This window comes from Halictus rubicundus, chromosome 9 (genome assembly GCF_050948215.1).
Source record: "Halictus rubicundus isolate RS-2024b chromosome 9, iyHalRubi1_principal, whole genome shotgun sequence".
Classification (NCBI taxonomy): domain Eukaryota; kingdom Metazoa; phylum Arthropoda; class Insecta; order Hymenoptera; family Halictidae; genus Halictus; species Halictus rubicundus.
The window spans coordinates 10,855,849-10,873,126 of record NC_135157.1 but is presented as its reverse complement, the minus strand read 5'-3'; the positions used below and the strand labels follow the sequence as shown (position 1 = coordinate 10,873,126).

Sequence of the window (17,278 nt, the reverse complement as noted above, 5' to 3'; positions counted from 1 at the left end):
CGGCTCGTAAATCATCGCGCGGGGGCTCGTAAACAGCGTTTTATCGGAAGGTTACGGGACGACCGGCGATAAAGTGCAGTAACCAGTTACCGAGCGTGTCGTAATCGTCCGCTTCTCGTCACGCTCCTATTCGCCGGACAGGCGGCCGAATATCTTGAAACCGAAACGTGAAAGCGCTTTCGCAACCCGTGTCGGCGCACAGCCGAGCTCAGATCTTGCTTCCAGCCATTGGACATCCCGACCACAGCGAACGATCCTGCGCGATCGAGATCCTCGAGCTCTCAAACCCTTGCTCGCCCTCGACTCCGAAATCGTCATTCGAATATCGACATATTCGGATTAAAACGAGCCCAAACAAATTTTTGCGAAGCCAAGAAATCACGTAGAAAGAGAATCTTCGACCCAATGGATCTCGATCGCTGCAAGATCCGTGCGACGTCTCCGCGCGATAATTGGTTAACTCGTTCCATTCGCTGTCCTATATTTGAACATTGTTTCCACGCGGAGACGCACAGCACCGTCTTCGTCGTTACGCATCCGGGATTCGGTGTTACCGATGTGACAATCGAACGGACAAAAGTCGGTGGTGGAAGTGTCGACCCAAAAGAAGTCCCTGCGCGTTACGCTAAATATACAGACTGGTAACAACCGCGATTGAAGAAAGAAGACCATCCCAGTGCACCCGATAGCAGGCAAATAGATTGGAACGTTGCATTTGGAAAGAATGTCCTCGCTCTATTTCCTGTAAAAATTCAATTTTTCTCCTTCAATGGAGACTAGAGATTCATCGAATAAAAAACCTGTTGACCGTTCCGGTTTCTTCGGCAGATGCCTCAGAAAATTTTTCAGGATGTCGACTGACTGTAATTTCAAAAGATTGCTATTACTCTATTTGTTCTGGACGTTGCAAGAACAATCGGAGGAAGGCTGTTTCTTGCGCGCAGCATTCGGAACCCGTGAGACGAGAGGCTTCGTAATGAATTCGGCTCGGACCCTTGTAAATGACGGGGCGGCAATTTAGCGGAATCGGTGATCAACATTCTTTCCAAATGACGACAGTGCTCTCCCTTTCCCCTCTCAACTTCTCGCCGGATCTCTAGGCGATCCGGACGAGAACCATGCCACGGTATCAAGACACCAATCTACCAAAAATGTGTGTGACCCGGCAAAAAATCAGTGGCCGAGCCAATGATGCAACTAACACCGACATCCACATCGAGATCTAGTTCGCAAGCAGTACCGGGAGCCTCTACGGCAGAATTCGGCGAAACGCGATCCGATCGCGGCCCGGTTTTCGACACGAGAAACCTGACGTACACCGCGGCAGTCGTGACAGATATCCGATCCCACTATTCGTTGCGAAACTAGAATGGGGGGCTATTGTCACCGGATTGCAAAATTCTCTGCAGTTGCCGGGCACAAAAGTTTTCAGAAAACCGGCGAGATTTGATATCTAACTCGATGCAATTCCATTTCCGCTTTTTCATCTCGGTTTTTGTACTCCTAATTAAACAGATTAAATTCATTCTTGTGCAAATCAAATTTACCTTCGATTTGCGGGAGGATCAATTTGGTTTGCAGAAAGGTGAATATGCTCAGCAAAATGTCGAATTTGTTCCAGAGAAATTAACATTTATTTGAAATTTTTGTGTGGATAAATAATTTTTGTCTGACTGAATATAATTTTGAAAGGTACACGGTGCGATAATCGGATTATGTTTCGCCGAATTCTGCTCCACAGTCGGCTACAAAGGAAAGAGAATGACACAGTATTCCCTCCCTATCGTCGCTGAACTGGCGGTAGGTCTCCGTAGCGGATTCTCTCGAGTCCATTACAGAGGGAATACTGTGGTCGAAGTGGCGAATCGCGTAGTGTAGTCGTAGCGTCCGTTCGCAAACACTTCGTTTTGCAGTTGCCCCACCATAAAATCGCACGTGCGCTCGTATAACAGTGCATCGAAACGGTATAACAGTCACCGGAAGCTATGCGAGGAACACGCGAGGCTGTACCGATAGAGAAACACAAGCTATCGATCAGAGTTGGGCACTGTTCGCATAACGAATAACGAATGTGATTTGTCTACTTTGTCCTACCAAGTTTTATCGTCACTCGAGAATTAGTTTTTGCACATAAAGAATAAATTCTATTTACGTAGATGAGAAATATAGGTTATTCGAAATTACTTTTGCCCAACTCTGCTATTGATCGAATGAAGAATTGTCGGTCTAGATTTCGCCGGAGTCCCGAACTCGCGATGATTCGATGACCGTTCCATGCAATCCTCGATGACGTAGCCACCAAGCGTAACGAGCTCGGTGCATCTCGCTTTCTTTCGTTCTCTCGTTTTTATCGAAATTACTGCTGGCGGCTGCCGTAATCCATTTATAACTATTATCTAGTTAACACGTTCGCTACGAAAGATCATCAATCACACACTCATATTAAAAGAAAGTCGATTAAAGTATAACAGTAGCATTGTAGTTCCGCGGTCCGAAAGTTTCAGACACTTCCTGTCCGATTTTCTTTGTACTTGTTACGCGTAGACTGCGGATTTTATGCAGTTACGGAACAAATTATGTATTTCAAAAAATTCAGAAATACTTTTGCATTGTTTTCGACTTGTTAAAATGATTGAGAAATGCAGACAATTTTTACTTCGCATAGTGATCCGCAGTCTACGGAAGTTCCCTCGTAAGCAATTTGTTTTAGGAGGAAGAGACTGAAAAGATAAGATTCGGTGCAGATTGATCGACGTGTTAATGGAACATTGCGAAGACTGTTAGCAGAACAAATGATAGCAGCGAACGTGTTATGGTTGAGCATTCATCACGGCCGACAGCGAAGCAGAGTATTATTAGAAAGTGCCAGAAACTGTTTGCACACGTTCGATCGTCAATTTTGCCTATTCTTTAGAATCTGTTCCGAAAGAAGAAACTCTCTTATTATTTCACAGCTCGTATTTAACATTAGCGAAACACAACTGGTTGAAAAACGGAAAAAATCGGAGAAATTCTGTTAATAAAATGAAAACTGCAATCGATCACAATTCCTTAGCACTTCTATCTCTACAAGCTGAAACATTGAACAAAAATTGATATCTGCGACTTGATAGCAGGGGTGTCTTCTTTCGGAACGGCAAACGACAACGGAGAAACAAAAGAACAGGACGCGGAACACGGTGACGAATAATTCTTCATTGAACCAAGCGAGATCCGGGAGGATCGAAAGGAAACGAGATCGAGGGGCTACGAATTAGATCCCGCGGGTGCAGCGTTCACCGTGTCGACGATTTTGAAATTCGCGAAACATCGAGAGGAACCGAAACGTACAACCGGTTATACGAAGCCACGTACAGCGAAAGACCACACCCTAAATGCTAGGCAGAGAGCGGAGTTATACTTAGGTGCTTTAGCGCGGCGATGATACTGCTTGCTTGCGTGATATAGCAACTCACTTGGACTTCGGCTGCATTTCGCCCGCAGCTGCGGCTGCATCCCTACGGTGCAGCCTCATGCTGACCCTTCGCTCCGGGCCGGGCAAGCCCGTCACTGAAATAGACCAGTAAGAAAATAACAGATCGTATGATACATCGGGAAGTGCCTCGAAAATCATCTACGGTATACTAGCGTAAATCACTGGGTTAAGGTCGAATGTGTTTTCCGGTACCTTAACCCTAGGACAGCATAATTAAAATTTATTCTTTCGAGCAATTCGCGCCTTGAATTGTAACAAATTCATGACTCAATATCTTTCAAATCAGTCAATGAACTTTCAACTTATTTAGTTCAACCCTGTTATGCTCATGAGTGCTCATAAGAGTCTTTGCATCTTCTAACTTTCAGAATATTTTGATTAAGGTACGCTTATGATTGATTGAGTCGTGTACAATTCAAAGCTTGAACTGTTATTCTATATAGATTCCCTTTCAAGAAGATGACTATAACCAGGTCTTGAATATACAGTGACTCCTACTAATATTCGGACGCTTTTAAAAATCGTACAACTTTGTTAACATTGGACCATACGACTTGGATTTTCTTAAGAAGTTAGCACAATTGGTTTGCTACATAAAGTGAAAAAAAAATTTTCACAAAAATTGCAATTGGTCGAAATTGCACAGAAAATACTACAAGTTGTATTTTGCAACTTTGTTATTCTGCGACTTTCACCCTTAGGTTTTCATCGTGAAACGTTTGTAGCTCAGTGCAACGTTGACTGATTTAGATGAACTATTCAGAATATGTATAATTGATACAAGATGTACAAATCGTACTTTTAAAATGTCTAATATAAGCCCGCATAAAAAAGTTGCGAAATACAACTTTTGGTACTTTGTAATTTCGACGAATTGCAATTTTAATCAAACATTTTTCCCACGTTACTTAGCAATCCAACTGTTCTAACTTCTCAACAAAAAATTCAAGTAGTATACTCCAATATTGACAAAGTTTAAGACCGTCCGAATATTAGTTGGAGTCACTGTAGTTTCTCGTGTCGTTGCACTCATCGAAGTAAAATACTACGGATCATTAACAGTCATTATTACCAGCAACGTGTCTGTGATCGTCCCAAGAGTATACCTGCTTTGTAGTCTGCATCTAGTGTGTTGTCTCGGGAGAACAGTTTTTTTTTTTTTGTCGCGTTGTTTGATACGGGTAAAAAGCAAATTGAAGCCGAGTGTCTCTTTTTGTATAAACGGGGAATTCGCGGAATTCCGCGGTACGGTCGTTCCCCCGAGAGAAGAGAGGAGCGTCGAAACGCATTCGCAGTCGTGCGGTAGCTCCGGTCGACGCAGAATAAAAATAAGAAACTGGAGAACGCGGTGCTCGCATTGCAAAAGAGCGCGCGTCTTGAATGACCACCGTTGGTATGTCAGGAGATGCATCCACCGTGCGCGACGCTCCGATTAGTTGCAAGATAGTTTCACGCCGATTCCGACGGCGGAGCGTGCAGTCGAAGAGGACACGTTTCAAAGGCACTCTCCTACTGCGACGGCCCGAAAAACCACTGGATAACAAGCTTTGTACATTTTTTAACACGTTAATCTGCCGCACTGAAGACAAAAATTGCGCCACTGTTGCTTTCCGATAGCTGAAGACAGCGATTTCCTCGAGGAAAATCACTAAATATAACAATTCTTAGGTTTGCACATTTTTTAACGCGTTCAGGAGATCTTTTGTTTACAAAGATAGCGATTTCCTTGAGGAACAATTCCAAGCTTCGCACGTTTTTCACAAGTTCAGCTTACAAGTTGAAAATTGGATCAAGGCACTTTTGTTTGCACCTTTCTGCTTTCTGATAAGAATTTGTCATAGTAATAACTAGACTGTGGACGTTTGTGGGAATTTTAATTCTTGAAGAAAATGTTTAAAAAACTGTACTTTTCCTAGAATGTGCATTTCACCAATTTTAGAGTATACTCATGAACGCAACTGATCCAAAGTCTAGCGATTACTTTTTTGGAAATATTTTAAGAAAATGAAACAGACCGAATTTTTGAAGCCATCACAGTAGAACGTTCCTTTAAGGAGCCATTGCGAATTTATCTGATTATTCTATCATTTCGTATTTCGCTTTTATGTACATGTTTATTTAATGTTTTAACCCTTAACGGTCCGGAAGGATTTCAAGTTTACTTCCCACCAGATCCAAGCTATTTTTCATACGAAGAGGACTCAACATTTTTATATGAAGTACAGAACGAAAAATATTTATATTATTAATTAATTTGATTTTTGCCGCCATATAGTAAGTACAGTAAGGATAAGTGCCATGCCGCTTGTATGGCGGCATTGGTCCGTTGAGGGTTAATAAAATTCTACAATTTTAAAATCGAGTGGCAGAAAACGTGTGGATAAAAGCTCTTTCGATTTTTAATGAGGCTAACCAAATCGCAATGGTTCCTCAATCCCATTTACGAATTTAATTAACGCACTCGCGCAAGGATGTTCGCAATTTGTTACATGGTCTCCTCAAAGTTCAGTATGATTTCTCGCATTGCAACTTTTCTACCATATCTGCACCGAAGCTACAAATTTGTTATCGATAATTGCACTGTCCCAAACTAATTTTACAGAAAATTTTGTACAGGGTGTAAAGAAATTTTTGGTCTCGGCACGATGCGTAGAATTAATGCAATAAAAAAAAAAAAAGAAAACTGATCTTGAGATTCAAGGTCAAGAAAATTTTGCTGCAACTACTTTTTCAGAGATCTTCACCGATCCGAAGATTTCTTTATACCCTGTACAAAAGTGCGATTCTTCCTCGTAGGATTTTCTTTTGAGATTCGTCTGGAAAAATTCGATTTCCTGAGCTTCGAGGAGCCAGCGACGGATGGGCACAGGATCAATGGACGCGATCTTTCACGCTTGGCAGTTGAAATGGAAAAAAGTCTTTCCGGCAGATCGTGACAATGACACAAGAAAAGGCGTTCAGATGATGCGATAGAATTGCCCAAAAAAAAAAAAAAGAAAAGAGAAAGAGGATTCCCCGTCCGGATCGAATCGGACACGTCCGGGGAAGCCTCTGTCTCGCGGATCCCAGAAAAAGATGATCCGTGGCGAGATTGGATTCGAGACGCGTGGTACGATTTTGGTTTTTCCATTCAAGCCAAGTGAGAAAACAAAAAGTAGAATTTTGACAAGGATATTCGACAATGTCGTGTGGTGAAATAAATAAAGAAGACCAGTCCTTGAATGGAAAAACGTTTATTTGCTACTTTCTCATCATCATCATCATCATCATCATCAACACCATCATCATCATCACCATCGTTACTATCAATAGAAAACAGGATGATTACAAATAGATACGCGATTACGAAGAATTCTCTGGGACAAGCGACAAACATGAATGAAGTAACGCGTGACAACGAAGTAACGACGACTTTTTGTTTCTTTTTCACGTATACATACACAGGCGGCGAGATTATAAATAGGGAAAATCGTTGTACAAAGTAACAAGTGATCTTGAAAATTGAACAATAAGAAATGGCAGCTTAAGCCATCGTTGTGAAATAAATAAAGAATTCTTGATTCGAGAATTCATTCAAGTCTCTTAATTGTAATTGCAAACCCTTTCCATTGATTATGTCATTTTTACCTCCGACTACGATGTTTCCTATAGAACGCGTCTTCTTCGCCGAGCTAACACTCTACTAAAAATAAGTTAATTTAGGTTCACTAATGATAAGGTTTAACTGACTTATGGCAACGTAATTGAATAAGCTGTTTATATTCTCGCCACTGTGTACATATGTAGGATTCAGCTTTGTTTTTTGGAAGAAGTCGATCGTCTCGATTGCTATAATTTGTTGAACGAGCGAAGTCCTCGAGATCGTAATTCGAGCGTAGAAAAATTAGGACACTATCTAAGCTTTGGTAACCTGTCCGGACATCTCGGAAAACTTCGCCGCGTTGGATCACGATCGATCGCCGGGTAATAGTGTACGAGAGGATCGAGCGACGCGAGGATTAGCCACCTTCTTTCGAGAATGAATGGACTGAAAATTTCACGCGCTTATGACAAATGTGAAGAATGAGTAGTCTTTTTTTCTCTCCTTAACTTAATGCTAAAAGTACCAGTCGAAGTGGCAGTGGTCTCTTAATATTAATTTATTGACAGTGCATTCGACGAGGTTCCTTTTTTAATCAATAATCTCCCACAAAGGTACATTTACTTTTGATCCATTCAACGGTATCACTGAACTTTTTAATTATTAAAGCAACTTTCCGTTTTGATTGTCATAGATTGTTATGGTTCCGCAGAAAATATCACGTGCAGCTTTTTCGTCGTTATTTTTCTTTCTTACTGTAATTGTTCGTAAAATAATGGCAGTGTGTGTGAGCAGTGAAGCTGTGTGTATTACACGTGATATTCTCCGATGCATACTAATTCATTGCGTTAACTAACTATGAATATCATATCTTTGAATGAGATTAGATTAGATGATCTGTTAACATCAATTTTGCAAATGACCGAGACGATTGCCGATCATTCGGTATGTCTCTTAAGAAAATGTTGTAATTTCAAATGAACTGTAAAGAGTGACTAGTATTTATAAAACTGAATAATAGAATTTGCGAATGCTTGACCAAAGATGAGATGATGATTTTTCTTCGACGATGGAAACGAAACGTTTTGCAACAACACCGCTAAAAATGAGACAGACGAACGATATATTTGTCAAGTGTCCTCTGCGTCCGATCCTCTCGTGCGTTTCCGGTTCTTCTTCCGTCGCGCCGAAATCCCGAGAAACAAAAAGACGAAACGAACGCGATGACACGCCTCGTTGACTCTTCGAGGAATGACTCTCGAATTCGAATCGATTTCGCCAGGCCTCGAAGAGTCAACACGCTCCCTGCCGAAGGCCGTCGACGTTCGACGCGTTGACCACCGTGGAATATTTTCTTTTGAGGAATTTGTTCACGATCGTGTCGGATGCTTCGATTAATACTGATTTCCGCCGAATGGCGACGTGAGTCAACGGGTCGAAGAGAATCCTCCGTTCTCCTGTTTCTCGCGAAGCGATCGAACGATTAGCGGAAACAACGACAATAAGCGCTCCGGTTAATTTACAATGTTCGATGCAGTTGGTTACAAAAGTAGCCGAGCAAATCTATCTATGGTTTAAAAAATTTTTGAAAATTTCAATCGTTAATCTTTTAAAACGCGTTGCAGATTCGAAGGCGACCCGGGGACGAGCCACCTATATTTTCAAAATAAATAACACGTACAAACGAGTCACAAAGGAACAGACACACAATCGCTTCTACGATTACCGATCGGTTTTCCGCTTCATCGGCGCGGAAATGACGAAATCGAAGTCGACGAACCCGAGAGGTCGACTCCGTGCCGCGGAAGATACTTTTGTAACCAATTGCGAAATACCGCGGCGAAACAATGGAGACCCTCGACGGTTAAATAAATGAATACGGAGTATTATTTAGTAAAGCTAACTGTGCGACGCGAGTTCGTTGCGAGCCTCGAGCCTCGCGTTCGAAGTTCTCATAGACCGCCATTTTGTTTTCTCGCGGCTCCGCCGACACATTATGATAATCACTAGACTGCGAATGTTTATGCAAATTACCGCCGATCAACTGGTCCGTGATTTTATTCTCCGGTCGAGGTGGTTTCTATCTTTTTACTTTTCGAAACGATAGATAACGAGAACGAGATCTCTTTGAGTCGGATTTCGTCGAAGATTTTCTCAAGCTACGATTGAACAATCGCAGTCTGGTCGTTGCTATTGTTCGTCTCAAGAATGGAATCGGATCTCTCGACTCCTTTGGTTATTGTTCGAACACGTTTTTAATTGTCTATGAATTCTTCGAAGCGTCGAACGCGAGCCCCGAGGCTCCGATGACGGCCGAGGTCGACGACGAACGACATCATGGTGCGTTCTCCGGGAGCTTCTTAATTGTATAAAAAGAAGAAAAAAAAAGAGAAACCGGCAGGCGTCACTGCGATAACTACTCGAAAATATAGGAGGAACTTCTGCTGGGTTTCAGTCAATTTTTATCACTCGAACGGCCCGCGTCGCAGATCTCCTGAACAGGGATGTTCAAGTTCGTAGAGTATCGTTTATCGGGACGAAATTGCATGTTCCACCGATTCCGCGATCGCAGAAAATTAGAATGATAATTGATCGAATAAACCATGGATCTTCATAAACCTACATTCTATGAAAACCGTCAAACAATTGTAAAATGAAAAATAGAAAAATCGAGAATATTATCTCAACAATGATTCAACCAAGTACCCACCGATTTGATCATCAAAGAAGCTCAGAAAAAATAACACCTTAATCCTACTTTTAATCTAACTTTAGTTTAACGCGCAGTAGACACTATCGATTGATCTTTGCTCTCCTAATATTTTCGCTACCAGCATTTGTTTCTACGACAGCCCTCATCGTTTTACAATATTGTGTTAAAAAAGAATTGTTATCAAATTAATGGCACCGAGCATTCGTTCGATCTCAAATGGAAATTAAATTGTACCGGTATCACTGTCGAATAACTGATAATAATTAATTGAAATGGGCTTGTGTGAAACAAAACTCGTGAAAAGGATATTGTCACGGAAGAAGCGATAAATTCTCCGAATACCCTGTGTAATCGTTTTCCAGAACGGCACGCGCGAAATTAATTTGATACTCTTTACGTGACGCAGAAAATCGTAGTCGCGCATTTGTGACGCTGGTAGCGAACTGCGTTGAACTATAATTTTAATACTTCGACGCGCTGCGCTAGAACGATCGAGTCCCGAATAAACGGAGATCTACCGCGCCTGTCCCGATCTGCAACGGAAAGGCTCGGTGAAAAATCGATCTTCGGAACACCCGGTAACCAATCGACAATTTCTCCCGTCCGATTCTGTCTCGGAAAATTCGAAAGATTGAAATCTGATCAACGATTTCCACGGTTTCCTTTCTAGAGATCCCAGGGCGATCGAATTTTCCGGTTTCCCCGGGTCTGTCACCTATCCACCCCTCCTAAATCGAATACAATCGTCGCGGTATCGTTGAAGGTTCCCTTTTCCGTTCGTTATGTATACTGGTAGCTCCTTAACATACGTTAGGCGCTGTGGTTTGGTATGCGAGGGCACACGTGTCGCGTACAAAGGAATCGAGCCTCCGCTCTCGCGTGAGAAAGAGAAGAGGGAGTCCCGGTTCCGTTAGTTGTGCGCCGCGTATCGCGGCCAGAATATTCTCAAAGTGCAACCTCCGTGTGTATATAGACGGCGTAAATAGTTCAGAAAAATATATACGTGTAGTTGAGAGAGTGTCGAACCACGGGACGCGTCGATCGCGGTGATGCTTCCGAGCGTTCGCTCGCCCTTTCGTTTTCGAATCCGTTCATTTTCAACTCGAATAGATTACGGAATGAGATCAAATTGCGAATTTCGTGCTCCGCTTAACAGTACCTCCCGGCAGTTACGCTCTCTCGATCCTGGCAGTTTTGGTTAAAAAGCGAACATCTCGCGCGAAGTTAATGATTTCCGAGGCATCGTTGTACAGGCTGACTCTCGAGGGGGCAACAAAATCAAACTCTGTACCTTGAAGTCGTTGGAAACAGCATCTGAAAAGTCGATGCTTCTGCGCTGCGTTTCTTAACGCTTTATCTACCGGAAACTCGTCAACCCCTAGTACTGTAGCATCGAGTTATGAAGACTTTGAAAATTCACTGAATATATTATTAAGCGGATTTTTATACCGAATAAAAATTGTCCGAATTCGTTGCAAGATCTACTAAATTCTTGAATTATTTTAATCTACTCGTTTTTGTCGTGAATGAATGAAATCTGTCGTCGTCTAGTTATCCATTTCCCTCAAACTGAAATCCCTTTTGTTGTCGATACACGAGCAATGGAGAATACAAAGGCTGATCAATTTTCTTCCGTTTTTACGAAATTATGAACGACAAAGACATTCTAATCGCAGGTAGATAACGTGTCAAGAAAATATTTGAGAATTTCGAGGTACAGAACGTGAGCGTAGAAACGCGTCAGCAGGTTCGAGCCGACCTGTACGGTGAGCAGCTCGTTAGGACTCGACGACAACCATTATCGATTCCACCGATACGCGCGCGCGGAACAAAAGAAGAACTAAAATAAGACCGGAATCCCGACGAAACCAGCTCAAGCGTAAGAGAAGGACCTGCGGGACGTAGATCGCTCGGCGGTGCGTTGGACAGCTGGGTTCGCTTAGATGCAGATGCAGATGAACATATCCAGCAAGATACCCGTCAGAGTGTCCAGGTTCCGATCCATCTTTCCGTGTCCCAGCGAATCGCTGGTGTTCGTTCCGCGGCTGACGGTGTCCAAACGAGCGCCGACGATCCAGTCCATGAACTGTTCCTCTTTATCGTTGCCGGCGACCTCGTGCGAATAGAGAGCGTCGTTTCTATTAGCGTTCTTCATGTTCTGCAGACAGAGCTTGCCCAGTTGGCTCGTCGAGTATCCAACGTCAGCCTCCTTGTTCCCGTTCAAAGGGTCCTGAGCGTTGCTAGGAGGATCCGGAGGCTTGGTCTCGTACGACACGTTGCTAACATCGCTGTTCTTCCGATCCTTGGACCCATCGGGGGAGCAGTTGCCGATCGAAGGACTCGCCTCGGGCTCCTTCTCAAGGTCGCTGGCGTCTCCATCGAGCAAATTGTCCTCCTCGTTGTCCTTCTTCACGCGAAACGTGCTGTCCTCCAGCTTGGCGACGATCTCCTCCTTGTTGTCCGCTGGCGTCGAGCTCTGCACGAGGAACTCGTTCTTCTGGTACTTCTGTAAAAAATACTCGCACTTCTCCTGGACGCTCTGCGGCCGCTCGTATTTATTTCGTCGCCGGATTCTTCGTTGCTTGAGTAAAAAATGCCAGCTACGTCGGACACGTTGGAAAAAGTTCGGCCGCCTCGGCTGGGGCGACGCTTTGTTCGCGGAGGTGTCGATCGACTTCTTTGACCGTTGCGAGTAGTCGAGGCTCCTCAGCTTGCAGTTGAAGAAGGTCTTGGGCCGGTCGTCGAACAGAAGCACCAGTCTGTTCAGGCGAGACAGGTCGACGCTCCGGTCCATGGACTCCAGACTTCTGTGAGCCTTCTCCTCTTTGCTGGTGAACGAGAAGTTCTTCCTCGGCTTCGACGAGTCGTTCAGGATGATCTTCTTGAAGAACTCGGTCTCCTTGTCGAGGTACTCGACGTTGCCCGAGTGACGTCGCACGTCCGCTCGTCGACAGCCTTTCTTTTTGTCCCCGGGGTCTCTGTCGACGCTGCCGAAGCAGTTCAAAGAGCCAGCGGAAGCCGCGCGATCCTCCTTGCAATCACGCTTGGCCCCCGGGCTGCCGTCGAACGTCACCACTTCGCGATCTACGTCCTTGTCCGCCATGTACCAGGAAAAAAAATTGCTACGGTTCTCCAGCTGGGGACTCGGCTCGCGCAGTCGGCTCACCGGCTGATAGTCGCGGTTAGGCGACGCGGCCGCGTCCCGCTGTCCCAGACTCAAACCGGACATGTCCAGCGACACGACATCCGGCGTTACCCTAACCGGGGACGATTTGAACGTACTGAACTGACACGGGGTCGAGCGTTGCTGCACGATCTCGCTACCGCCTGGCTGCGCGTGACTAACTACGAGCTGCGTTTTTCGCTCACCGATCACCTGCTGTTGCTGCTGCTGACCGCTAACCGATAATTTTTGGTAGAACTGGATTTTACCTTGCAGGTCAATCTTCTCCTGATTGTCCTGATCGCGGAGAGCGTCCATCGCCTCGCGCTTCTGCCGCAGACTTCTCAGGTTCGAGGTCGTGCCCACCGTCGGACCCACCACCGTCGTCACCGACGCGTTCGCTAGACACTGCCGCGTGTAGGGCCTGCAACGAACATGCTCATCAGACGACGAACTGCTTCAACAGTTTAGTTTTCTTGGTTATCCGAATTAATCAGGGGAATATGGACGTTCGCACAATGGAACAGTTAATTAAGTGCTGAAGTCCTTACTGAGTTGAGCTCAGACATATTCTAAAGAATCTTGAGGTTCGGATAATCGCGGTTCTAGTGTGTTTGCAAATGAGATTGCGTTTCAAGCAAATGAGCAGTCCAGTTTAGCCGAATCGGAAATACAATATTGACTGAAGCGTTCAACGTGTCATTTTCAGTAACGTTTGTTCTCATCTAGCGCTACGGGAAGATTGAACAAATATTCTTATGCATGGAGATAAAGAATCAGTGATTTCAGACAACATCCGATTCACCCCAAACTGAAAGATTCTACTGAATATCGTAGGAAGATTGGCCAATTGGTTTGTTCTTGACCTACTCCCACCACCTTAAACGAGCACCGTCGTTCAAGTGGCAGATTCTTCGAGCATTCACAGCAACGTACAAATATCTTTAAACGCATCATGTTGTTACCAAAGTGGTGATTGTATGATAATTCAATTAATTCACATGGATCGTACTTCACTGTATTTTATTTGCACATATTTACATATCAGAAGGCGATATATCATCACTTACAAATGAATTCGTGTTTGACACGTTTACGTTACAAGGTTCGTCATAATCGTCAGCCCTAGTAACAACATGACTCTCTGAGGGACGTTGTATCAATCCTTTGCACTTCGAGTGTCGAACGAAAAAGACGCATATCATATAATATGGTAAAGTTCAACAAAACAAAATCGATCTACAGTCATTCTACCCGTGGTTCCCCTTGTAAATATAAAGTGCAAAGGGTTATACCTTCCGGTCCTTGTAAAAGTATCGTTACACCTCTGAACAGGGTGTCTAAATAAATGGGGTTACAGTCGAACACGTCTCTGTAACTGAACAAAAAAAAAAAAAAAAGAAGAAAGGAACGATACCAATCCTCCAGCTGATCTCGAGGTTGCTCTGGTTCTACGTAAATTCGAATGTTGCTTTCGTTGCGCCATGTTTTGATACATAATGTGCGCGACACACGGTAGAAATTAGATCGATACGAACATCAAAACCTTCCAGAAGATCCAAATAACGCTCACAATCTTGTAGTCTACGTGAAACTAGTCAAATTAATTTAATAAACGCAGCATAAAGTCACCGTTAAGGGCCCGTTAGAATAGATAGAAAAGAAAAGAGAGTCTGGAACAAAGGATTCCTTGTATATTTGATTATTTCTGTTGTTCGAACGCGTATATTTCCCGATTCATTGACCCAGCCGCCGAAAATAGAATCCCGCTGGGTAATGAAATGACCATGCTATTTTTACGCATGGAAGGACGGTGGGCATGGGCATGGCAGTAGAGCGACCGCCGACATGTTCACGTCTGATTTCGTATGCGGGGCGTTTGCGCGGAGGTCCTGCTTAATTCGGATCGGTCGAACACCAACCTTGATCGATGTTCCTGATCGTTATTGGTCCCGGAGGGCAGCCCCGTGTTCGTCTGTTGCGAGTGCATCGGCGCCTGTTGCGCCGACGGCAACGTCGGTTGCCTCACGTTCCCGAACTTCAACATGTTCCAGTCGAACACGTAGTCGTAGGTGAATCCCTGTCCGTGGAACAACGTCCGGAACAGTTGCCGAAGATACGAGTAATCGGGCCTCTCCTCGAAACGCAGCCCTCGACAATACCTCAGATATGACGCGAACTCGACTGTAATGAACGGGGCAGTTACTTTTTAGTACAAGGTCTATTCAAGCTGGAACGCGGATCTTTATGCAAACTAAAAATTTTCCAAGTTGACCGTAAGAGATAGAAGTCGGGGTAAAAATGTATTTCCTCTTTCGATCATTTCAGTAAGTCGATAAGAAGGTAGCAATCTTCTTAAATTCTTCTAACGTCTTTACAACAGTATGGTTCTCGACTCATCCATTAGTAAATGCATAAAATCCGCAGTCTAGTGATTTGTCAATTTACCGGGATAACCCTTGCACAGCTCCTCGACAGGTGTGGACATCTTCTTCTCCGAGATACGCTCATACTTTTGCCTCTTGGTCGCCGCTTTCAAGCCTTGCCAGGGCAAGCTACCCCTGTTGAAGTACATCAGGACATATCCCAGAGACTCGAGGTCGTCCCGCCGTGATTGCTCAATTCCCAAGTGTGTATTAATGCTTGCGTATCTGTTCATGGACAAAGGAATCGTTTCAGTAAGGTTTACAGGCGTGAGCGGGAATGAAAGCTGAGCTTTATAGTCGAATCAGAAAGAAGGTTTGAAGGGTTCTTTTTAATAGTCTCGTTGCTTGAGAATCGATCAACGAACCTGGCCGTTCCCGTCAGATTTTTGTTCTCTCGGTAGGGTATGTGTTTGTGAGTGCGGCCGTCGCGATACTTTTTGGCCAGCCCGAAATCTATAATGTACACGAGATTTCCTTTCTTTCCCAGTCCCATCAAGAAATTGTCTGGCTTGATGTCTCGATGGATGAAGTTGCGACTGTGAATATAGTCCGTTCTACATATCTGGGAACAAAGAAGATAAGAATCATCGTAACATCATCTTGTAAACATTTATACGATCAACGACTCGATCGATGATTCTAGTATTTAGCGCATTGGTTATTTACGTTTTTAACGTTAGCGTTCTAATACTTTTACTTTACTAAGATGACTACTTTAGATGACTTTACTAAGATTTAGTATTAAATGCAGATTGTTCGGTGGGGATCCATGATGTCTCATCGAAAGAAACTTTTCAGGGATATGCTTGTTTTTTTTTTTTCTGAGTTTGTTCCACATTTAGACAGACACCAAAATAGTCCTTCGCTGGAAGCATTTTTCTTGGAAGCAAAGTTTTACACGCTAAATTCCATCTGTTACTTTAAAACACTGTTTTTGTTCAGACCATCGAGCTGCATTATCAGGCTCTGACTGTGTTTGCTGATAAGAATGTTACCCGTACTGTAATTCGTTTCAAAGGAGAACAGAGTAAGGAATACTGCATATAATCAGACTGTGAACTTTGAACAGCATAATGCATTGCACTTGCATAGCCACCATAAATACATAGACTCAAAGATAGAGTTTAAGAGCAGACATTGCACGCATAATCTTTTATCTGTTATTAAAGAATGGGCTAATGTAACTACTTATAAAAACATCTTTTTGTTATCTTAAGATATTTTTTCTATACTACAAAGCTAACATATGTTTGTTATTTACCAATTGATCGGCGAGTAGCAACACTGTTTTTAAAGAAAATCTTCTTGAACAGAAATTAAATAGATCCTCCAGAGATGGACCGAGCAGCTCCATTACCATCACATTATAGTCACCTTCTGAGCCACACCATTTTATCGTAGGTATTCCAACTGGAATGTTACAATAAAGTTGTTGATCACAATGAAAAACAGAACCAAAATCATTAACAATTATATATACTGGATTTAGTCATAATTAGACTTATAGGATGTTTGTACATTACCAATTAAATTAATTACTTATTATCATTTAATAAATTTTGACTTTCTTGGCGATTTAAGTGATCATTTTCTTGCCTATTTAAGCTACTTACGACTAAACCCAGAAAAAAATAATCTTATTTCATCAAAATAATATGCTGAATAAGCTCATTCCCCCTTTCTCTCAAAATCAGTTCGAAGAATATGAAACCTCCAGCCAGCTATACATAAATATTTAACCAACTCGAATAATGCAACTATATTATATTATCACAAAGGAATACTCATGTGACCTTCTTCTCGGAAGAACTCTTGCTACAACAATACTGTATGCACTGCTTTAAATAGATTGAGGGTCATCTGTTGTTGAAACAGCCTTACATGATTTGCATAAAAAAAAAATATCTAGTACAGTAACATA

At 43.2% G+C, this 17,278-nt stretch overlaps 2 protein-coding genes across 6 annotated transcripts in view; both read right to left on the bottom strand.

Moving 5' to 3' along the window:
• The window catches only part of LOC143356956 (casein kinase I), a 33,415-nt gene that overhangs the window by 14,700 nt on the left and 1,437 nt on the right, over positions 1–17,278 (bottom strand). For 4 of the 5 annotated variants that reach the window (XM_076793037.1, XM_076793034.1, XM_076793035.1 and 1 more), the window contains exons 3-8: positions 16,619–16,767; positions 15,723–15,919; positions 15,380–15,582; positions 14,854–15,115; positions 13,201–13,355; positions 3,456–3,549 (exon numbers count right to left, since the gene is read on the bottom strand). In XM_076793037.1, coding sequence (XP_076649152.1) covers positions 3,456–3,549; positions 13,201–13,355; positions 14,854–15,115; positions 15,380–15,582; positions 15,723–15,919; positions 16,619–16,767 — 1,060 coding nt within the window. Of the gene's footprint in view, positions 1–3,451; positions 3,550–13,200; positions 13,356–14,853; positions 15,116–15,379; positions 15,583–15,722; positions 15,920–16,618; positions 16,768–17,278 lie in introns of all 5 variants that reach the window. The other variant, XM_076793039.1, reaches the window with a different exon arrangement.
• LOC143357333 (uncharacterized) lies at positions 11,410–13,195 on the bottom strand (the record flags this gene model as incomplete). Its single annotated transcript, XM_076793744.1, has 1 exon — positions 11,410–13,195. A coding segment is annotated over one exon (1,488 nt), but the record flags the coding sequence as incomplete, so codon positions are not given.